The sequence below is a fragment of the Ovis aries genome, chromosome 2 (genome assembly GCF_016772045.2).
Source record: "Ovis aries strain OAR_USU_Benz2616 breed Rambouillet chromosome 2, ARS-UI_Ramb_v3.0, whole genome shotgun sequence".
NCBI classification, from domain to species: domain Eukaryota; kingdom Metazoa; phylum Chordata; class Mammalia; order Artiodactyla; family Bovidae; genus Ovis; species Ovis aries.
In genome coordinates, this window is record NC_056055.1 from 238,161,476 (window position 1) to 238,184,541 (window position 23,066).

The following is a 23,066-nucleotide window of genomic DNA, read 5'->3' on the forward strand; positions in this document are numbered from 1 at the left end:
CTGAGGCCATGGGTGGCAAATAGGTGCCCAAGGTCACATTTCTGGCCAGCAGGAAATCTTGCTAGGAGATCACTCAACTCCCAAGGCCCCATCTCTCTCCCCTAGCCTGGCAGTCAGGACCTAGCAGCCTCCCCCAGGCTTCAGAGAGAATCTACATTTCTAGCCCCTATTCAATCCAACCTCCTGACCAGTTTCCCATTTCTAGTCCTTAGCTCATTGGACCAAAGAGACTCCTGATCCAAGCTGAGCCAATCTGAATATTCAAGAAATTGAAAAAGGACACAGAAGATGAGATAGAATATTGGAACTAAATTAATAGCAATAGAAATAGTAACAGTGAAAATAATGGCAGCTAAGGTGTATCAGGCGCTTCTGGGTAGGATCTGTGAGTGCTTGACAAGTATGAAATCCTGGTAACTGGTGGTAGTCAGATGAAGTGATCTGAGTCTCAGAGAGGGGAAAGGACTGCCCTGAGGTTATCTGGGCACGCATACCTCTGTCTCCCCTGGGATTAACTTCTTGAACAGGGCATTCCAGGATCTTCAAGACCTGGTACCAGATCCCCTTCTACCCCAACCCCCCCCCCTTCCCCCAGCTTTCTTCAAATGACTCACAATTCCTTTCCTTCCCACCTCCACGCCTCTGCCCTTGCAGTGACTTCTGCCTGATCTTCTCCAAGTCCCTGCTCAAATACCTCCTCTTCCAGAAAGGCTCTATCATCTCTCTCCTCCACTGCAGATGCCCTGGGCCCCCAGCGCTGGACACAACCCAGAGACCACAAGCGGCGCCCCCTCTGTGTGTCCATCTGCCCTGCAGATTGGCCTCCTTAAGGGCAGGGCCCGCTTCAGGTGGGTACCGGGAGCTGAGCCCTCTTGTGCCTGTCCCACTTCATTCTCTGGGAGCGGGGGATTATGTTTATATCACAACACCACTTTACAGAGAGTGAAAGGGAAGGCTCGGGAGCACAGAGTGGCCTCCCCTGGGTCACACAGCCTGTTAAGTGGCCGAGCCACAGTTCCAGCCTCAGTCTCAGATGCCTAGGTCTGGGCCCTGATCTAAATCACTTCCTTCTCTAACTTCCTTCACTCCTGCCTCTGAAAAAGGAGGCGAGGAGGGTCCCAGGGCAGGGGTGAAGCAAGGGAACTGGGAGGGGTCTGGGTGGGCGGAGGCCAAAGCAGTTGGCTTCTAAAACAGAACCATAGGGCCTGGGAGATGGGGACTGCTGCTTCCAGACACTTTTCCCCGGGCTTCCTGGGGCCTCATCTCCTTCCGCAGGTGGTAAGTTTCCCCACCTGCTCCTGGGTCAGCCCCAGCTCCGTATCACGCCACTGCTCTTGGAGAAACAATTCAGGTTCCACACCGACAGTCTGTAAAGTCCTCTCCCAGGTACACAGGGATCCAGCCTCTCCTCTGTTTTCAGACCTCCAAGGGCTCGCAGTGCCAGGGGCTGAGCCCCAGATTTTGAGTCTCCTGTTTGAGGTGCTCTGTAGTCTGGCCCTGACCCCGTTTCATGCCATGCTCTGCTCCCCTCTAGCACGTGACTCCCACCCATGCCTCCAGATTGCCTGCCTGCTCGCCTGGAATGTCTCCCCGTTCTGCAGCCAGAAAAATACTCTGACCCTGAGATCCAGCGGGAGAACTCCTCCTCCATGAAGTCCTCCCTGCTGCGTGCCCCCAACATGGGGTCAGCTGCTGCTTCCTCAATTTTTGGTGGCTGGTCTTTTTACCACCCCCACAAGAAACATCTGGATCGGGCCCAGGGTTGATGCCTCTCTGGTCCCCAACAGCCAGCCCAGAGGAGGAGGCTAAGGAGACACAATCGCTAGCCTCAGCTTCACATTTTATTGGTGTAAGAACCGCTAAAGGCCAGAAAAACTAGCATGGGGCTCCATCCTCATCGTAGCCCTTTGGGGTCATTCCAGCCATTGTCCCCACTTTGCAGAGGAGGGAAGAGAGGCAGAAAGCAAGGAGCCGATTGGGCCACAGTCACGGGACTAGTGGGAAGTTATGTAACATCGTGGTTAAATCCGGTCCCCAGCTGTGCCACCAACCGCCGTGTGACCACAGGCAAGCCTGGATCTCACTGTCCCTGTCTCTGTACGTGTTGGCAAGGGGTGATGACGATGCCTCACTCTCACAGCTGCCTGGCACACTTAGGGAGGTAATGGGTATGAAGGGCCCGGCAGCAGGGAGCTCTGCGCGATGGTGGTGTTCCTGCTGTTGTCTCTCTGTCTAGGGGCTCAGGTAGGAGGCTGGCTTCATCCTGTCCTCCCAGGGCGAGGGTCTCAGCTCCCTGCCCTTCCGGTGTCACCCCTGCCCCTCTCTGGACTGCAGAGGGCAGCAGAGATGGGGAGCTGGTTCTGCCTGTGGCCCCGAGACACCTGGTGAGAAGCCCAGCTTGCCCAGCTCAGAGCTTCCCTGGGTGGGAGGAAATGGCTTTGGGGTCAATATCCCAGAGCCCTCTAAGGCCTTGAGCCCCAGTGGGACCTGTGACTCTGGGGCCTTGAAACCCAGCTCGCTATTTACCAGCCGGGTCACCCTGGTCAAGGCCCCGCCCCTCTGGGGCTGTTGGTGTCCATTCTTATAACAGGGGGCCTCGGGGCTGGGCTTCTGGACTCTACTTACCCATCAGTCCTCACTGAATGGGCAGCACAGCCCTTTCCTCCCTGGGAAGGTCACGCGACACAGGCAGGGGCTGTGACCTGGCTGAGGGCATCCAGCAAATGACTGAGCAGCGTAATCAAACCTGGGCTCAGAGCCAGGCTTCCACTCTGAACCAGGGTTCTGGATTCTTAGTTGAGGCTGTGGTTCCGGTGCGGGTGTGGGGAGGGGGAGCCCACTGGCACAGGGCTGTGAAGGTTTTAGACACCTCTGGGGCTCGGGCAAGAAATCCAGGGCAGACTAGCCCCAGGCAGATGCACTGTTCTAAAAATGATACTGAGAGAAGATGGATTCCCAGGTCCTGCCAATGTGTGGCCCCAGGGTGGGGCTGGGACACGCAGGTGTCACAGGTCGCTTCCTCCCCATGGTGGCTTCTGGAAAGCACCTGGAGCCTCAGTTAGGCAGGGACCTCAGGGTCAACCGTGTCTGTTTCTCTGCCTTCACGAGGGTCAGTGTAGCGCGCTGAGCACTGTGGTCCCTAGGGGACAGCTCACCCAGGCCCCTCCTGGTTCAGAAGTGGAGGGGTCCAGGTGACGCAAGGCCAGGGTACAATTTGAGATCAGTGTCCCAATATTGAGACACTGGCTGTCTACACACCTGCACACCAGGGCTAAGCCATCAATGGACTTCCCTCTGTGGAGGGTCGGGGGGCACCAGTGTGACTTCATGTCTGTGGGCATGTCTCTTTGCTCCTCTGAACCTCATCTGCAAAGTGGGCATAATATTGACCTCCCTGAGCCCTCAAGAGAATTGAAAGGGGTTGTGTCCAAGAAGAGGGGCCCTTTTCTCCCCAGCCACCCCAAATGACCAGAGAAAGTTTCTCTGACCCACAAACATGGTCTTTGGGGTCTGACGCCCACGGGCAAAGGGGGAGCAGCTATTCAGTGGATGACCGCTTTGTGCCAGGGGCTGAGGACGTGGACTCTAACCTTCAAAACAACACTGGGAGTATTACTCCCTGCTTTTTTACAGATGGGGAAACAGAGTTTTATTTTGTTTTGTTTTGCTTTTTACCTCCTGTTGCCTGAAATGGGTCCCAGGGGTAGAAATTAGGAGGGGCCCAGTGGTGGGGGAGATGGGCCAGTTGAGGGTCAGCTGAGGTCCAGTGGTGGGCAGGCACTGAGCTGGGCACAGGGGTGAGCAAGACAAGCCGAGTCCTGCCCCTTAGAGCTCACGGCCACAGAGGACACAGACAGGAAATAGACTCAGTTCCCAAACACTGATTCCAATTCATCCATGTGGAGTGCTGCTGCAGGGAGTCTTCTGTGTGTGTGTAGGTGGTGGGGGTGGGGAGAGGGAACAGAAGGGTAGAGCTCGGGCTGGGCTGGGCTAAGGGCCCAGGGGAAGCCCAGCGAAGGTCTGAAGGATGAGTAGCAGGCAAGGGGACAACCAGGGGCGTGGGAGCTCCCAACAGGGGGCAAGGCACGTGCCAAGCTCCGAAAGCCAGAACGCAGAGGATCTGGGGATAGAAACAAGCTCAGCTACCCAGGAGGCAGGAGTGAGAGGGGCAGGGCTGGTTTGTGGAAGGAAGAGGGATCTAAACTCAACTCCAGTATTCTTGCCTGGAAAATCCCATGGACAGAGTAGCCTGGCGGGCTACAGTCCATAGGGTTGCAAAGAGTCGGACACAACCGAAGCGACTCAGCACGCAGCACACAAACTACACTTGGAAAAAAACTGGGGAGCCCCCTGAGGGCTTGAAGCAGGGAGTGAGTGAGGAGTTCAGATTCACCCACCTCTGAGACCTGGATTCATCTCATCCTGAGTAGAAAGGTGCTTGGTGCCCACCTGCGGAGGAGCAAGGCCTGGCCTGCAGCAGGACAGGGGCACTGGGGCACTAATTCAAGATCCCTGGACCAGGGTCCACAGGGGCTTGATGAATTAGACAGAACTGGGAGAGGAAGGCGCCCCAGTTGACCCCTGAAGTATATGCCCTTAGGCTGGGTGATGGGTCCATTCACAAAGTGAGAAGACGGGAAAGAGCAGGAACCGACTGCTCCCCGCGGTCCAGGCAGATGGCTGGCTGCTGGAAGCGGGGTTCCTCCTGGGGCTTAGGATGGAAGAAGCCCCAACACTGAGGAGGGCAGAGTCCTGAGGAGGGCAGAGGCGGGAGGAACAGGTGGTAAACGGCGGGGCAGGCGGGGCAGCGGGACGAGGCCCTGGAGACCCCGGGTTGGCCTCCGAAGTTGGTGACCCAATGAGCCAAGAGGGGCGACGGGGTCGGATGGGCCTTGGGGAAACGCTGAGAGGGCGGAGGTGGGGTCCGTGTGTGAGGAGCGGACCGAGGGCGAGAGGAAAGGTCCTCCTGCGGAGCAAGAAGCGGGAGGAGGCAAGAAGAAGGCTGCGGCCCCGGCGGAGCGCCGGCCACAGCCCAGACGCGAGCTCGGGCCGCAGCAGCCTCGCGGCCCAAGGGGGCGGCAGGAAGGCGGTCTCGGACCCGCAGGGATGTGGCTCCGGGGAAGCCTCGCCCCCTTGCGGCCTCCTCGGGACCCAGGCCTCGGCCCACCGGGGGAGGCCCCGCCCCCGGCAGTGGCCTCGGACTCTCCCGAGGATGCTCGGTCGCCGGTGGCGGGGCGAGGCGGCTTCCGGGGCGCCTACGCCACCCCTGGTCTCCTCGGCCGAGCTAGAGGACGGGAGCCTGGGTTCGAGGCCCAGTTGTGCAGTGTGGCTCCGGGACCCGTCAGCGGGCTTGGGGGCCCCGAGTTCCCCCGCCTGGCCCCCCGGCGCACAGCCGGGTCTCATTACTGCCCATCCCCCTTCACGAGCGCCCCGCGGGCCGGGGGGTCTCGGCGACCGGGGGAGGGGCGGGTTATAATCAATCCCAGGCCGGAAATTCCTCCCGAGGGGCCCTAGCTGGGCTGCGGGAGTGGGGTTGGGGGGCGGCCGGGGCGGAGGCTGGCAATTTGCCCGTACCTCCCCGCCCCCTCCTCCTCCGCCCCCCGCATCATGGAAACTGGGCCGCCCGCCGACCCCCTGGCTCCGCGCCACATTCTTGCCTCTGGGGGCGGGCGGGACACGAAGGCCGGGCAGCCCCCTGTGGGCCGGTCCGCGCGGGGCGCCGCGGATTTCCGAACCCGCCTCCTGATTTGAGACGAGCACCGTCTCCCCACTCCCGCTAGGCAGCATCTTCGGGAAGGCTAGGGAGGCCGGCGACGCTGCATCCGATTCCCTCGGCTCTGAGAATCCGGTTCTTCTCTATTTACCCTCCCCGCCAACGTGATTGGAGCAGGGCATGGCCACCGACTCCAGTATCCTGCCTGGAGAATCTCAAGGATAGAGAAGCCTGGCGGGCTAGAGTCCATGGGGGTCCCAAAGAGTCAGACACGACTTAGCAACTAAACGGCAAAGTGATTCCTCTTCCGAGCGCTCGGAGGCGTACCCCGGGCTGTGCCCCTCTAGTGTGCCCCGCCCTTGACGCCGGATTTTCGCCCCTCGGCATCTTGTGAAGCAGAGACCATCACACCCATTTTACAGGTGAAGACTGTGAGGTTCAGATGCAGAAAGGTTCAGATAGTACGGTCGGGCGGAGCGGGAACTCTGGCCGCCTCCTCGGGAAGCGCCTCGAACGGCGCTTGGCACCTGTGGGCTCTCAGTTGCCCGAGGGTCCTCTCCGGGGCGCCTGGAAGGGACGGATTGTGCGAGGCGGGGGAGGGCGTGCGGCTTCAATCCTGGGTCTGCTCGCTCCGGCTGCGGAGCGAGGCAGGGGTTTCAGTCTTCCCACGTGGGGAGGGCACCCTCCCAGGCCTTCTGAAAGACGTCAGCCGGGGACTTGGGGCCCTCGGATCCTCCGAGTCACCGAGCGCGCACACAGCTCTTACCTTCGAGCCTCAGCCTTGAGACTCGCTGCCTCCTTCCAGCCTTGGGGCCGGGCCGGACACTGGCTGGACACCGGCCGAACTGGCCCGGGGGCTCCCGGTGGGCGGGGCGGGGGCGGGGCCGGACCGGGGCGGGACCGGGCCAGGGGGCGGGACCGGGCGCCAAGAGTCCACGGAGACCGCGGCAGGGCTGCAGCCCAGGCGTGCGGACTCGGACCCGGACCCACTCCGGCGCTGAGCGCCAGGTGAGCGAAACTAGGGGCCTGGTGGTGTTCACCTCTCCACTTTCCCCAACTTTTTGTTTGGTCGCTCCCTCCAGAAAGGCCCTGGGGATGGGGAGGAGCCGGAGCGGGGTTCCCTTTTTTCCCGCGGCAGGAGTGTGGACGCGCGCAGAGGCGGGACCCCGGAGTGTTAGGAATCCGGCCCCCAGCAACTTCCTGCGACCAGGGATCCTCGGACTGTGGCTCCAAGTTGCTGCCTCTCCCGGGGTCCCCAGCGTCGACTCACACCCTCCAAAATCTCAGTGTCTGAGCTTGTCCCCATCCCTCTCTCGGCAGGCCTCCGTTTCCTTCCCTACCCGCCAGGACCCGCGGGTGGCTCGAGAGTTGGGACGGGGGCGCCAGCTCTGGGCTGGGGCGGGGGTGGTCATTTCTCCAGTTTGGGGCTGGGGAAAGAGCTCCATACTCAGAGACCAGGCAGGGAACGGGCCTCCCCTCCTCCCAGGACGCTCCCAGGGCTGTGCCGAGAAGTGCCCGGGGTTAGGTCTTGTGTGGACCCCGCGTCCTGCGTGGCGTGCGCTGCGTGACCCCAGCAGACCCAGCCACCTCTCCGGGCCGTAGTTTCCCTCTGTGAACCCCAGGCCTTGGACGCGGAAGACGCCGGGCTCCATGCTAGGGCCTGGGCCTTCAGCGCTCCTGTCGGAGGCAGGGATGGGATGTCCTGCGTTGAGCTTTGGGGTGCGGATGGGGAGAGAGAAGGGTAACAAGCCCTCCTTCCTGGCGCCTCGGCTACGGGTTCCAGAGATGCAGCTGTTGGGAAACCAGACTGGGGCAGTCAGGACGCACCACTGGACAGCAAGGTCCTAACCCTCCTCTCCTGCGGGACCCGGAGCGCCTGGGCCGGGGCACCGTTTCCTCCCACACCCAGCCTTTCGTGGGGGCTACATCACACGTATCCCGGCTACTCCCGCCTGGCCCGGATTCAGTCCCTCAGGCCGCAGGCCGGGCCGCACCAGCAGCTGGGAAGGGCTTACACCGGGCGGCCCAGACCCTGGGGTGCAAGGGCGGTGCTGCTCTGGCCGGGACGCGGCCACTAAGGCCTCGGGCTGAGGAGGCCGGAAAGGAGGCCAGGCGGCGGGAAAGGGGGATGATTCATCCGGAGGAGCCCGAATTGGAAACGCTGCAGCCTGGGGAACAGTGTTGCCTGGGCCTACAGGAGAGCCAGGAGAGGAGCTCACCGGCAAGGCCCGGAGCCTGGCACCCACGGCCCCCTGCCTCCTGCCCGGACCGTGGATGGGCGGCTGGAGGAGGGGAAGGGGGCTCTTCGCGGAGTTTCAAAAAATCCTGTGCAAAGTCTGCCGCTGGTTTTGGTCTGAGCGGTCTTCTCGGAGTCTAGCTCAAGTCTGTCTTGCTGCAGCTTCAGTGCTGACTGAGGAGGTCTGGAAGAGGGGGCGGGCAGGAAGAGGCTGGAGTCCGTGACAACCCCCCCCCCCCCCTTCCTCCGCTGCGGTACGTGTAGCGCAGTAGGGGGAAGGGGATCCGCCAGCGACCCCGGCGGACCCGGGCGGCCAAGTGCCCCCTCCCTCCTTTACTATATGGTGCAGCCACGTGCGGGGGTGAGCTCGATCGCGGGCGGGACTTACCCTGCAGACGCCGCTGCCGGGGTCCCCACGCCTCCCCGAGCCCGGGACCCTCAAGCTGGCCAAGAGGGCGCCGGCGGCCGGAGCCCCGCAGCCGAGGATGCGTCAAGGAGCTGCCCGCGCCCCCCTCCCTCGTCTCCGCCCGCGGGCCCGGCCAACTCCGGCTTCTGCCGCGCGTCCCTGGCTCGGAGCTCCGCTGCGGAAAACCCGAGCGGGGGCGGCTCCCCGCCTCGCAGCCCGGGAAAATCCGTGGGTGGCCGCCAGGGATCTCCAAGCGTCCTGGGCGAGGCGGCCCCATCTTCCCTCCCGGATTGGGGCCCCCGACCTGGCGATCCGACCGTAGGCCCGTCGGTTCAGTCCCTGCCTCCCCACTTCTCTCCGCAGGGCGCCCAGACGGCGGCGAGATGACGGCCGGGAGCCCTGGAGACCGCGGGGAGGTGCGGAGGAGCCCCGAGGGCCGCGTCTCGCGCCTGGGCCGCCGCCTGGGCCGCCGCCGGCGCGCGCGCTCCCCTCCTGAACCCCTGCGGGTGCGGGCGCGGCTGCGGCTGCGCTCGCCGTCGGGGGCGTTCGCGGCGCTGGGGGCGCTCGTGGTCCTGGTGGGCATGGGCATCGCGGTGGCCGGCTACTGGCCCCACCGCGCCGGAGTCCCGGGACCCCGGGCTGCGAACGCCAGCGCGCCTCCCCTGAGTGAGCTGCGGCGCGAGGGTCGCGGCGCCGGCCGAGCTCACGGCCCGCACGAGCGGCTGAGACTCCTTGGGCCGGTGGTCATGGGCGTCGGCCTGTTCGTGTTCATCTGTGCCAACACGCTGCTCTACGAGAACCGCGACCTGGAGACGCGACGGCTTCGCCAGGGGGTGCTGCGGGCTCAGGCGCTGCGGCCCCCGGACGGCCCAGGGTGGGACTGCGCGCTCCTCCCCAGCCCCGGCCCCAGGACTCCCCGAGCCGCAGGCTGCGTGGAACCGGAAAGCTGGGACCTGTCCCCGCGTCGGGGTACCTCACCCGTCCCGTCAGTGCGGAGTCTGCGTTCAGAGCCAGCTAATCCTCGCTTGGGGTTACCTGCCCTGCTTAACAGCTACCCGCTGAAGGGCTCAGGGCTGCATCCACCTTGGGGTCCGCGGCCCCAGGCCGGTCATGTGATCATCACCGTGCAGCCCTCCGGCTCCTGCATCGAACATTCCAAGTCTTTGGATCTGGGCCTCGGAGAGCTCCTGCTGGGGGCCCCAGCGGCTCGGGACTGCGCTCACCGAAGCTGGCCACGGCTGGACCGCCTCAGTCTGGGGGGTTATGCCAAGTTGGGAGCAGGAGGGGACTTGGGGGCCCGGGTCTGAGGAGGAGGGGCACAGCCTGCTGTGAGGCTGCAGCGTGGACCATGGCACAGCCCTAGGAGTCCTGATGTCTAGCAGAGGTTTCAGTCACATCCCAGCGCGGGGGATGGATGCTCCAGCCCCAACAGCTGCCAAGGCCTCCTGACTTGCATGTCGGCAAAGAAATGCCAACTGCACAAGGGCTCAAAAAGCTAGAGAGGATGTGTTTTAATGTGGACTCTGGAGACCATCATGACTCAGCCTCAGGAATTCCTTCAGCCTCCAAAAGTGGCCTTAGCCCTGGACAGATACCTGATGGGGCTGGAGGTCCAGGGATGCATCTGGTGGGTGTCTTGGCAGACCCCAAGTGGTGGGTGAGGATCCTCAGACCTGGAAGGTAGGTTGTGGTGTTACAGGCTGGGACAGGCTCCCTCCAAGGTGGCACTGGTGCTGGGGTTTGGGCCTCTGGGAAGATGGGCAACGCTGCAGAGTTGAGACCTTCCACTGCCATCTGGGACTGAGCCTTTAACTCCCACCACCTAAACCTCTTTCTCCCTCAGCCGTGCTGGGTACATCCCGGTAAGGGCTATACTACTGCCAATGCCTCTGTACTAGGGTCTGGCCCCTCCCCAAGCAGGTCTGAGAAGCCCCCTTCTCTCCTTTGTCCTGTGGCCCATGCTGTGAAATCTTCCTCCAGGTGGCAAAAAGCATTTGCCAGTTCTCAGAAATCCTTTTATATGTTGAAGCACCCTTTTGGTCAGTGTGGACAGCCTTAGAAAATGGCTTGGATTTGGGTTTCCCTGACCCATGTAGGGGAAGAGAACTTTAAAAGTTGATCAATCTTCACAGAGTCAGGTTTTTTGTTTTTTTTTCAGTTTATTGAAAAATGCAATACAAGAAGCAAGACCAAACAGTATCTAAACACTACTACCACTTCTCTTACTACAACAGGCCAAGATGGCAGACCTAAATATTGCCTATTTAATCTAAAGTTGTTGTCAATTTGATTCGGCTGCCATAGCTTCCTATTTTGTCGAGAAATGAAAACAACTACTTGATATGATTCATAATTTTTTTTTTTAATTTACAAAGCTCCTTCATTTTTGTCACCAAAATAAAACATTTGAGATTTGTAAAATCAGCCAGCCCGGGGAATGAGATACTGGGCAGGTATTTCCCATGAGCATTCCTTGGTGTTGGTCAGGCCGTAGCTCTGGCTCCATTTCCAAAGGTGGATTGCTGCCTCGCCACCCTTAGCTGCCCTGAAGAACACACGGCGGGGGCTGGAGGTGGGCAAAGATTCCCTGACAGGTCCCTGCAGCCAGGCTCTGTGGGCCCTCCGCTGATAAATTCAGGTCCTGCTTTGCGGGTGGGTGGGTGACAGAGACCTCACGTGGCTTGGAGGAAATCTTTATTACTCAAGTGGAATAAAAATCAAATTGCAGCGAGAGTTGGTACTGTGGTGTGTCTGAGTCACTTTAGGAAAATGGCCGCCAAGTTGTTGACCCTGGAAATGAACTCTTCTCCCCTCTTCACTGTTTCCACCTGGACAGTCTGTTTTTCTTCTCACGCACGCACGCACACAATTGCAAGAAGGAAAATAAAAAATTCAAACAACTGCCAAACCCCAAGTTCGGTAACCAGAGAGGGAGGAAGGTGAAAGAGGCTCAGAAGGACACCCCTCACGCTGGCTTGTCCATATCATGGCTTCGCAGTGCCCGCAGGGCATTGGAGATCTTCTGGTCCAGTTTATAGTCAGGGAAGCAGGGAGAAGTGGAGTGAGCTGGTAACAGACCGAGGGGAAGTTCAGGCCCCCAATGAGTGGCCCAGGACTGAGAAAGCAGCCACTCTGAGCGGGTATCATGGGATATAGGGGCATCAGATTCCTGATGCACGTGCCCTGGCCTCTTCCTTTGCCCATCTCCATTCCACAGGTGTCAGCTCTGGGCTCCTGCAGCTCTTCCAAGCAGCAGAGCTGGCCACCGGCAAGCAAGCTCATCTGGCACACCTGCTTGATATGGACTGGATTTCCAACCTCGCCACCACTCCGGGCCACAAAGCCCTTGGCTTGGGCACTGCCCGGAAAGCCCCGTCGCTCCAGACCTATGCTCCCAGGCTGGAAGTCTGTTCCTGAGACAGGGCGCTCTCCTTCCCTCACGGCCAGTGACACATCCTACCTGAGCTCCTCCCTGTCCCTGCCCAGAGAGAGAACTACCTATGGGTTAGTAACAGTCTCAAGGAAGGACTCAGAGAAAAACGCACACATGTGAGATCAGTTCAAACCAACCGCGTCTGTCGAGACAAAGTTCAGCCAGTGCACTCCAGGCATGTGCTGCTGGGTCCCACTGTGGGGAGCCGAGGCTTGTAGCCGCCTCTCCTCCCCGCCCTGGAGCCCCCAGTGACAGCTGGGTGTGACCCACTGTCCACCTCAGGGAGCTGACCTTCTGTCCTAGACTTAGGATTCTAAGACCATGTAGGCAGATCTGTCTGTGGGAATCGAGCTGGAAGATTAGAGAAGGCCTACTGAATAAAAATGACCCCCCCCCAAATCTTTACCAGGAATAGTGGAACTGGGGACATCAGTTCCTTATTTTCAAAAACAAACAAAAAGAAACCTTAAACCCACCACAAAAATCAAGTCACAAAACCGGACAGACCTCAGATGGCAGGTGGGAATGAGCAGAGCTGGTGTTTGTGCCCCTTTGTCAAGGGGGGTTTTGTGGGGAGGAAGGCCCGTGAAAGCCATTCCCCTGCTCCAGAAAGGATAATCTGAAAGCAGGTGCCGTTGGTGAGGAGTAAGGTCATGGACCACAATCGCCTGCTGGGTTACACTCCTTGTCACCCAAGGATTAGAGAGAGAGGCCCAGGGATGGTCTCCTGGAAATACGTCCGAGCAGATCCGGCTGAGGCAAACCCCACCATGCCCCCATGTCAAGTGCACGTTCCCAGAACTAGAAAACCTTGAAAAAAAAATCTCATCAGCTTGCTTTGTCCACATCACCAGTAAAAATGTGCCGTCAGTGCTTCTGGCCCAAAGTGCCTATTTTTCCGTGAGTTCTGGTCTCCTGAGATGGGAGGTGGCAGGGGAGCTCTTAGCTGAGCCACTGCTTCTGATGAGGTAAGAGGGGAGGGAGGGTGGGAAGGTGAAGGCCACGGATATGGTCAAACATTCACAGCATCAGATATGTCTGAAGCAACGTCTTATGTCTTTGATCTAAAGAGGCTCCAAAGAGAAAGAGCAGGGGAGAGGAAGGGAAACAGCGCTGCATTCTGAGCAGAGTCTCCGCCTCAGCAAAGGGACGGGGGGCACTCGCTTAGGGCCTGCGCCTTAGGGCAGCTGCCCTGCCTGACATTCTGGTAAGGGGACATCACTGGCTCTGAGGAAGGGCTGGTTCATGAAGCTTCTGCAGTCGTCTACAGACTATAGACTAGGGGAGGATCGGGGAGGCCCCAGTAAGCTGGCTCTGTCCCCCCAACAGCTGACAGTGTCACTGGAGGATTTCCAGAGTGCTATGGACCCTGTCAGTCTAAGTGGGGAGAGGCTGGTCTGAAGGGGTTCCAAACCACCCCATTTAAAAAAAAAAAAAGCTCTTTAAAAACAGTCCATAGAGTGAAAAGTTGCACAATTTCTTGTATCACAATATAGAAAAAGGTATTCAAAAGGATCAGTGATGTCTAGAAGACTTTCTTGGTATAAACTCCAAATAGAAAAAGAAATTGATTTTCTGGTGGTTTAGAATCAATCATCTTAAAAGTGAAGTCTAACTATTGCTGGTTAGCTTCTTTATCATTCCGCTGGTTTTTCTCTGGGATGGCAGACGGGCAGGGGGTCGGGGGTTGAGGGGAGAGGGTGGGAGAATTCCTAGAGGAAAGAAAGAAGCAAAGTTTAAAAATCTTGCAAAGGAGACTTCCTCATCCCCCTGCCAAGTTCTTGAGGCCACAGGTGACAATCAAGGCCTGAGTGGGTTTTACAGGGCCCTGTCCTACCTGGTGGCTTCTTCAAATTATTCGTAAACTACTTTTAGGCATGGATTTATCTGGAACCCTGGCTCCCCAAAAGTCAGCTACCCTGCTTCCAACTCTCTAGTCTGGCCCCAGGGCTTCAGCCATCTCTCTCCTACCCCCGAAAAAGCCTCATTTCAGGACAACTAGTCCTGCTTTTCTTGGTTTTGTTCTCTTCCTCTGACCTCCCAGGACTAGACTCAGAGAGCCCTGTGACAGCAGAGAACACAGCAGCAGGGAGAAAGGGAGGTGGGGAAGCAAGAGGGTGAGGGATGATTCAAGAGGTGGGTGGGGTTTACATCCACGCATGGAGAATCTTCCAACCCATCACTGACGGGACTGCTGGGGCAGGAGGACACCTAGCAGCTTTAGTTGGGCGCCAGGGACTTAACAACCTCCCACACCCTCCTCCTCGGCCTTCCTCCGCCTTCAGTTGATCAAGTGCCGGTGTGGACCCCTCTGGAGGGATAGGTCTGCCCCCCAAGACCAGCCGCTACCTGAGATCACTCCTCAGAGATTTCGGTTTCCTGATGGACGACCACCTTGGTCACTGACATGTCTGGGTGCTGCTCCTTTGCCTCCTTGATGGCCTGTACCAGGACCTGAGGAAGACAGAAACAATGCCCATCAGACAGAAAGCAGCCTGGCTAGTGACGAAGGAAAGGGTCACGGGACCCCACTTCTCCGGCAAGTTCAACCTTGCTGTCTGTGGAACCAGGGCTGAGGGTAGGCTGAGCCACACTGACGACGGCTGAACCCATCCCGTGCTGCTTAGGGAGGGTGCCAGACTAAAATACCGACATGGGGAAAGCTAAGAGCTGTCTTCAGCAAGTCAGGGAGGACTTCAGAGGTGACAGCCTGGGTGGGTCTGGGAGGATTCACTCAAGACAGGGCGTCTAAAGAACAAAGCAAAAGCTGTGCTCAGTGCAGGGTGACCGGGAAGCTCAGGACAGGAGAAGATAATGAAGCGTGACACAAGAAGGAAGAGATGTCTTTGGCTGAAGTAGAGAAAGGAAAGGAAGCAAGAGTGGGAGGGTGTGCGACATGCCATTACTTACTATTATTTCTTGACCTTCACAACAACTCGATGAATCAAGGTAATATCCTTAATTCCATTTGATAGAACCAAGGTTCAATGGTTAAAATGCTTAATGTTTCAGAGCTAGTAAGTAATATAAAGGGGATTTTCACTGAAGTCTATCAGACTTTCCCCTTTACCAGACTGTTTTTCAGCTTCAGCAGGAGGTGGAAGGGCATGATGACCCTATTTTAGTCTCTGGAGGAGTTTTGATCATTTTAGGAAATCAAAAGGAGCAGATGAAAAGTTAAAGAAGAGTAATGACACCACTGGGCTTCCCTGGAGGCTCAGCGGTAAAGAATCCACCTGTGATGCAGAAGACACAAGAGACCCAGGTTCAGTCCCTAAGTCAGGAAGATCCCCTGGAGGAGGGCATGGCAACCCATTCCAGTATTCTGGCCTGGAGAATCCCATGAACAGAGGAGCCTGGGCTACAGTCCACAGAGTCGCAGAGAGTCAGACACGACAGAAGTGACCAAGCATGCACGCACGCACGACACCGCTACTCCCCTTGGGCTGCAAGTCTCTGAGCCTCAAGCTCAGAGCACCCCAAGGTGGAAGAGCCCACTACACCCTTTGGGGGACGGCAGCATGGGATTCTCAGAGACAGCCTGTGCCCCACCCTACCGCCCACCAGAGAGGGCTCGAGCTAGATTTGACTGGCTGATTGTTGAATCTGGCTCTTAAGACTACCCGTAGGAGGGATGGGAAGAAGGGAAAGCCCTCTTTTGGTCTCCTGACTCCATGAAAGCCATTCCTGGAACTGTTACCCCTACAGAGCTCTGCTCATCCCCCCTCATCCTGTTTGCTCAACCAAGGCCCCGCCCACGCCCTCTCTCTGGTTCCTCTGGTCTGCACCTGCTCTGACAGCCTGCATCTTCTTCAAGAGCCCCCTCCCCATCCAGAGCCCGACAAGTCTTATTCCTGCCACGTGTCCCCGTGTCTCAGGGACTGGAGGACAACCAAGCACCGCTCTGAGCTAGCAAGTTGCACGTGTTCCTTTGTCACAATAACCTGAAAGAAACCTACGATTATTTTTGTTTTACAGATGGCAAACTACAGAAGAGAAGTCAAAGAACTCGCTCAAAGACATATAACCAGCAAGTTACAGAGTCAGGATTCAAGCCGGGTCTGTCTCACAGCAAAGCCAAAGCTCCTTCCCAGGCCGTCTAGCACAGACTAAGTAGGTGGCAGGGGCTCAGAACACATCGGGCCGCGTGGGTGGATGCAGGCTGGTAGCGCGGCAGGATCCCCTGAGCTGGGGCAAACCGGCTGCCAGGGCTCCCACCTGGGCTTCTGCCGCCTCGCTGCTGGGACCCTCAGTCCAGTGTTCTTAGCTGTAAGTCTCAACCCTGCTACCAAGGGAACGGCCAGCACTGCAGCTCAGTGTTTTTTTTTTTAAGGCACTCAGCATATCAGCATAAAGGCCACAGAACTATGGCTCCAGCGCTCCTGTCAATGATTCCAGAAGCATTTGCATGCAGTCTCTTCCACCCCCTCTTCTCTGCAGCTTTACTGTTCTAACTTCAGCTCCCAGAGAATTGGGAACATTAATCCTGACCTTATTACTTGCTAATTGCTTCAAGCACACAATTAGCACCTAATTAACATAAAAGCATAGAATTTTAGCACTCACAAGGGCCCAGAAATGATCTAGATCAACCTACTCTCTTTTAGGAGAAGAAACAAACAACCAAAAAAAAAAAAAAAATCAGAGGTAAAGTGATTTGCCCAAGGTCACACAACAAGTTCGTGATAGGCCTGGGAAGAAAGCAGGTTCCAAGTCTCCTGAGTCCCAGCCTCTCACATGGTGTCCCTGCTCGCCAGCCCCTCCCAGTGCAGAGACCACAGGCTGGTCTGATCACCTCTACTGCCTCCAGCACAGGTTACAGAATCCCCCCTGAACAGCAGCAGTGTTTCCATTTGCTTGGAGTCCACCGCTTGCCACACGATGTACATGTGTATCTCACTCGATTCTCACAACATCCTTGAAGGAAGATCTAGCTTATAGATGAGGAAACAGAGGCTGACGGAATTAGAGCTAAAATCTGGTAAGAACTAGGATCCGAGCTCAAGTCTTTTTGAGTCTACAGCCCATGTTCCTTTCATCCCACTTTGCTGCTTCCTCAATCTGCGGCACCCCCTCCCCACCCCCCACAGGTCTCCTGATCTGATTCCCTTTGTCCTCCTTCTTAATTGAGGGCTAGAGAAGCTGAGGGGGCTCTCTGAAGATAAAGCTGTTGTCTTGTGCAAGCCAACTCTGGTATCCATCGGTCAACCCACTGGGAAACCTTCCCACATTCAGAATCTCCTTGGCATTCCCACCTGATCGTGGTCAATATCCGCATCTCCTGTGATCACAATTCTCTTTTCAATCCGGGTCTCTGAAATCCCACCTTTTACAGTCTGAAACCAAAGAGAAAAGTTATCATGTAAGAAAGAAATAAAGGAAGGAAGGGAGGAAAGAAGCAAAGGAGGAAGGAAGGAAGAAAAGAAAAATCCAAACAGCAAAACAAATAACAGCAAGCAATCAGTCTGAAAACTATATTTCAAATTTTAATCTGCTGTGGGGTACTGCATAGAATCGCATTCTCACACACTTGTTCACAGTTCGGACTGGATCTGCTAAAATGAGCACACCTCTGTTCCTCTGTATTGCTAAAAATTCTTAATAAGCTAAACATAATTCTCTGTGTAAACAAAACAGGTGTTTCTTTTTGCTCTTTTCCTGTATATTTTGATTATTTTCAAGAGGAAAAAAAAAATCAGAAGATTATAAACAAAAATGTCATGCAACTTGAAACTAAGCTCTTCGTTTTAAAACAGTTTCCTATGACTAATGTCAAACGATCCTCAAATAATGCCCCCTATTTGACATCTGAGGAAACCAAGGTCTAGATACACGAAGTAACTGGCTTCCATTCATCTGTGTGTTGATGAAGGAGTTTGGTCAGGAATCTAGATTTCTTACTTACAAGAACATGCTTTCTCCTCTAGTGCCACTGCAAACATGGATCATCTCTGATTTTCTGGGAGCAGTTCCAATTTTAGATACTTTATCCCTCCTGCCCCCATAAACAATATTCTAATGATTCCAATATTTCAGCATCTGAACTATAGTTCCCATGGCCTCGATCCCCTACATGGCATAAAAATTCTTTGTGAGACCTTCTTTGTGAGACCCCAAGTTCTGATTTTTGGCTTAGAAAATACGGTTGCTTAATAATTCTAACAAAACTTGCCTTTAAACTGACCTCCCCAGCCAGACAGAGGACACACTGACCAGGAAGACAGAGGAATGTGTAAAGAGAAAACCATGTGACTCTGAGACCTCTAAGGAGGTAGGGATGCTCAGGGTCTCCCTGGCTTTATTACTGGGGAAAAAGCAGCAGGGCCTTTCCACCTGAACATGGGGAATGGGGAATAACTTGCCTCAGTAAGGATAAAGCTGAAAATCCTTGTTTAGGGACTGGGGTTCTTGCAGAGAGGCAGCAAGCCTGGCATGCCACTCGATTTCATAAGGAATTTCTAGCTGTCTGTTACCTTGGTAATTTGAGTTGTGGTGGTACTGCTGGTGGTCTCGGATGTGATGGTCTGAGCTGTCAGCAAAACTCCTGGGTCCAAGTCGCCGTTGCTGTCATCCGTCTGCAGAAGGAGACACAACGCGTCAGCATGCCTCTCAGGAAGCCTTGGGGGCAGATGCTGGAGATGCAGCTTTGCTCTGCAGCTGTACATCCTAAAGCAAACCCCCAATTCCCTTCCAGTGATCTCTTACTTAATAAATAAAAATAATCTCCTGGGAACAAAGCTCCTCCCAAAACAGCTGGACGAGTCCAGCTTCCTCAGCATTGGGTCAGGGATAGGAGTGGATCAGAGACTGGAGGAGGCTGTGTAACCACAGATTCAAAACCAGTGACAGTAACTATGCATAAGTATAGAGCATGTGACAGCTCACAAATGACTTTCAAAATGACTTCAGCTTGTTTTGATGCTTACATGAGTCCTATCAATATGAGTAGAAAAGGCAGAAACTTATTAGCACTCCCAGGTGAGACGTGTGTGTGCGCACTTCAGTTGTGTCCAACTCTTTGCAACCCTATGGACTGGAGCCCGCCAGTCTCCTCTGTCCCTGGGATTCTCTAGGCAAGATCTGGGGTGGGTTGCCATGCCCTCCTCCAGGGGATCTTCCCGATCCAGTGATCTAACCCGCATCTCTTACATCTCCTGCACTGGCAGGTGGGTTTTTTGTTTGTTTGTTTGTTTGTTTACCACTAGAGGTAAGACTCAGGCTCAGAGAAAGTTGAATGGTTTGCCCAAGGATTCAAAACCAATCCTCTCTACAAATCTAGAGCTCTTTACACACCACCCAAGGTAAGAAGGAAAGGTATAAACTCTTGGTTGCTAAAGCAAGGCTAGATTCTGAGTCATATGCCAGAACTTTCCAGAAAGAACCAGGAAAGTTCCCTGCTGGGGTATAAGGAATCTCGGGCTATCTTCTTTGAAGATCAATATGGAAGACTGGAGCATGTGAGGTATGTTCTTTCAAGGCTAAGTCGGGGGAAATACAGAGAATATCTCAATGACAATTATTGAGACCAAAACTATCATTGAAATGATAAACCCCTCATTACAGGAGGGGTTTAAAAGTATTTCAAATGCTGGGCTACACAACTAATCTACATAGAGAACAAGGGCTCAGGCTACTTCTTGTTTCTCTGGAGCTCACTCTACTAGGACCAAGATAAATATATAATGATCAGGCTGAGAAATGACATTAGCAAAAAAGGAAGAGAAATGTTTGGCAGGAGCCAGACTCGGCCTGATGAACAGTTATCAGCAAGCATTTGGGCCAGTAGCAGACTCAGAGCTGCTGACCATCCCTGACCAAGATGAAAAGAAACGAGGGGAGGAGGATGGAGGCTACCTGCAGCTACAAGCTTTTCAGACAGGCGTGGCCGGAACTGCCTGACACTGGCATCTTACACTGACTCAGCGGGGGATTTAGAGAACTGAACTGTTTTCATAAAGTATCCTGCAGCAAGCAATGTGTTGGTTACTCTCTTTCTCTGCCTCTTTACAGAAGTCATTTGTATTACAAGCAGAGGCCTCCAACCGTTTTGGGTAAGGATCACATTTCATTGAGCCAAAAATTTGAGGCACTGGGGGCAGGGCAGGAAGAGGAGAAGAGCATTAGGGAAGAGGCCCTGGCTGGGTTCCCTTCCAGGTAGGAATCTGGACAAAACAGAGGGAAGCTGATGGTGTCACCTAAGTCTTTCACTCATGCCAGCCACCCTCATGCCAGGCATATTACTGACTAGTTCACTAACACCTTCTTCAGCCCAGACCCACTGATCTACCTTAGATTCAGACTCAACTGATATTTATTGCACTCATGCTATATGATACATATAGCATATAATACAAGCATATAATACAACTGTTACCTCAATCACACCTATCGATATCTGAAGTAGGTTCTATTATTACACTACATAGAAAGTTAACTTTCTATAACTTAACTATATAGAAAGTTAAGAAAACTGAGGTCCAGAGAAGTTAAATAAACTGTCAAGGTTCTATGCTAGTAAGCGTTTCAATTAGGACTGAGGGCAAAGACATCTTGTCTGAAGATTGGGTTTCAGGTCCCAGCTCAGACAGTGGCTGGCTATGGGATCTTAGCAAGTCATTCTGACTTTTCTGAGTTTTAGTTTTTCTCACTTTTACAACAGGAAATCTTGTGTTCTGCTTCCACTGTAGCTGTGAAGATCAAAAGAGATTTGAAAAATAAACGTATGTTGTAAGTTGTTAAGAATTTGTGTCCCAATATACACATAATGGATTATTACTCAACCATAAGAAAGAATGAAATAATTTTGCCATTTGCAGCCACACGGATGAACCTAGAGATGATCATACTAAGTGAAGTCAGAAGAAGACAAACATTACATGATATCGCTTATATGCAGAATCTTAAAAGAAGATACAAATGAACTTATTTGTATAACAGAAAAAAATAACAGACACAGCAAAAGCAAGCTTATGATTACCAAAAAGGAAAGGGTGTGTAGCAGGGAGGGGTACATTAGGAGTCTGGGATTAAAATGCAAGCTATTATATATAGAATAGATAACCAACAAGGACTTACTGTTGGTTATCTATAACCAACAGGGAACTATATTCAATATTTTATAATAACCAATAATGGAACAGAATCTAAAGAATGTATGTGTGTGTGTGTATATATATATACACACACACACATATATATATAACTGAATCACTTTGCTGTGTACCTGAAACACAACACTGTAAATCAACTATATTTCAATATTTTTAAATTTAATTTTAAATTTATTTATTTCAATTAATTTATTTTTTAATTGAAAGCCACTTGCTTTACAGAATTGTGTTGGTTTCTGCCAAACATCAACATGAATCAGCCATAGGTCAATAACATTTTTAATTAAAAAAAAAAAAAGAAAAGAATTTGCGTGCCAGGAGGGCTAAATCTTCTTGAAGAGCTCCTCCTCTACTAAACCTGAGAATCTGTTATCATCTACCTCCACCCACCCCCTTATTCCTCCTTTTCTGTCTTGAGAAGGTAGAAGAGGGAGGAGACACTGTTGATTCCTGACTTACACTCTTCCCACATGGGGCCTCTTTTCTTGCCAGTGTTTCCTAAAAAGGGTACTGTGGCTTTCACAGTTGCTTATAAAGTTAACCATTCCCTTATCCTATGACACAGCAGTTCCACTCTTAGGTGTTTACCCAAGATAAGTGAAAACATGTGTCCACAGAAAGACTTGCACGTGAATGTTTAAAGCAGCTTTATTTATATTTCCCCCAAACTGGAATCAACTCAACTGTCCACCAAGAAATGAGAGGATAAACAAATTGCGGTATATTTGTACAACAGAATACTACTCAACGATACAAAACAGTGGACTATGGATTCATATAACATGGATGACCCTGAAAAACATCTTTAGACAGAAAAGGGTATGACTGTATACTTCCATTTATATGAAGTTCAAGAATAGGCAAAGACTGGAAAAGGCTATGAAGAAGTTTTCAGGGGTCATGGAAATGTTCTGTGTCCCCAAAATGTCTTGGTTACACAGATAGACACATCTATCAAAACCAATCAAACCGAACTCTTATCACCTGTGCATATCACTGTATGTAAATATTACCTCAAGTACGCATACATATGTATACATGCAAAAAGTAAAAAACCCTTCCCCACCTCCTCTCACCATATCCCAAAGGGTAGGAATTATGGACCAACTGAAATAAGGTTCCCAGGTTTACTTGTCTGGCAAGATAATAAAAACAGGAGCAGAAATAACTATAGTAAATAGTAACAATAGCAAAAATTATCTGGTGCTTATCATGTGCCAGTCACTTTTTTATATATATTACTTATACCATACTGTACTGTGCTTTTTCATTTACCGATTTATCATGTAGATATTCCCATTAGAAGCTTTAAAAAAAGTAACCGTAAAGAATTACCATAATTGGATGTACTATATATAATTTATTTAACCCGTTCCCTATTGAGGGGTATTTGGGTTGTTTCTATGTAGTGACAACTGAATCTAAAAGGCACATTTTATGTACATTAACTTATTCATTCCTTGCAACAACCCTATGAGGCAGAACTATTATTAGCCCCATTTTACAAATGAGGAAACTGAGGCACAAAGTGATTTAGTAACTTGACTGGATACTAGTAAGTGATGGAACAGATTCAAATCCAGTAAATCCAATTTCAAAGTCAACACTTCCCCACCATACTTCACTGTCTAGTCAGTAAGAAGTAAGACAAATTACAAATTTTTCTTAAGCCTGATTAAAGTGAAATAAAGGTAGATGTATGCAAGTGAAATTCACTCAGTTGTATCCGTCTCTTTGCCACCCTATGAACTAAAGCCTGCCAGGTTCCTCTGGCAACGGAATTCTCCAGGCAAGAATACTGGAGTGGGTAGCCTATCACTCCTCCAGGGGATCTTCTCAACCCACGAATCAAACCAGGGTCTCCTACACTGTAGGCAGATTCTTTACCAGCTGAGCTACTAGATAGCTGGTAGCTGGTTAAAGTGTCTTCAGCCTGGTTAAAATGAAATAAAGGTAGATGCATAACAATATAACAATAGCTACCATTTTGGAATAGCCATTATGCACCAGGAAAATACTATCTTTATCTCAATAACCTTATAAAGGTATTTCTCAGAAGAGAAAGCTAAGGCTTGGAGATTAAGTGACTTGCTAAAGGTCACAAAGTTACCAGGTGTTGGAATTAAGATCTAGGTTTCTTGAGGACTTCCCTGGTGGTCCAGTGGCTA

At 53.3% G+C, this 23,066-nt stretch overlaps 2 protein-coding genes across 51 annotated transcripts in view; one reads left to right on the forward strand and one right to left on the reverse strand.

The window, feature by feature from the left end:
- The first annotated feature begins 6,640 nt into the window (after positions 1-6,640).
- Positions 6,641-11,088, forward strand: TMEM200B (transmembrane protein 200B). The gene is made up of 2 exons (XM_015092855.4): positions 6,641-6,721; positions 8,719-11,088. The coding sequence occupies exon 2, from the start codon at positions 8,739-8,741 to the stop codon at positions 9,660-9,662; it is 924 nt and encodes a 307-aa protein (XP_014948341.2). The 5' UTR covers positions 6,641-6,721; positions 8,719-8,738; the 3' UTR covers positions 9,663-11,088.
- EPB41 (erythrocyte membrane protein band 4.1) overlaps positions 10,495-23,066 on the reverse strand; it is a 184,682-nt gene continuing 172,110 nt past the window's right edge. For all 50 annotated transcript variants that reach the window (XM_060411393.1, XM_060411412.1, XM_060411388.1 and 47 more), the window contains 4 exons: positions 18,262-18,363; positions 17,044-17,124; positions 14,138-14,242; positions 10,495-13,500 (listed from right to left, as the gene is read on the reverse strand). In XM_060411393.1, the coding sequence (XP_060267376.1) occupies positions 14,144-14,242; positions 17,044-17,124; positions 18,262-18,363 (282 nt within the window). In that variant the 3' untranslated portion in view covers positions 10,495-13,500; positions 14,138-14,143. The remainder of the gene's footprint in view (positions 13,501-14,137; positions 14,243-17,043; positions 17,125-18,261; positions 18,364-23,066) is intronic.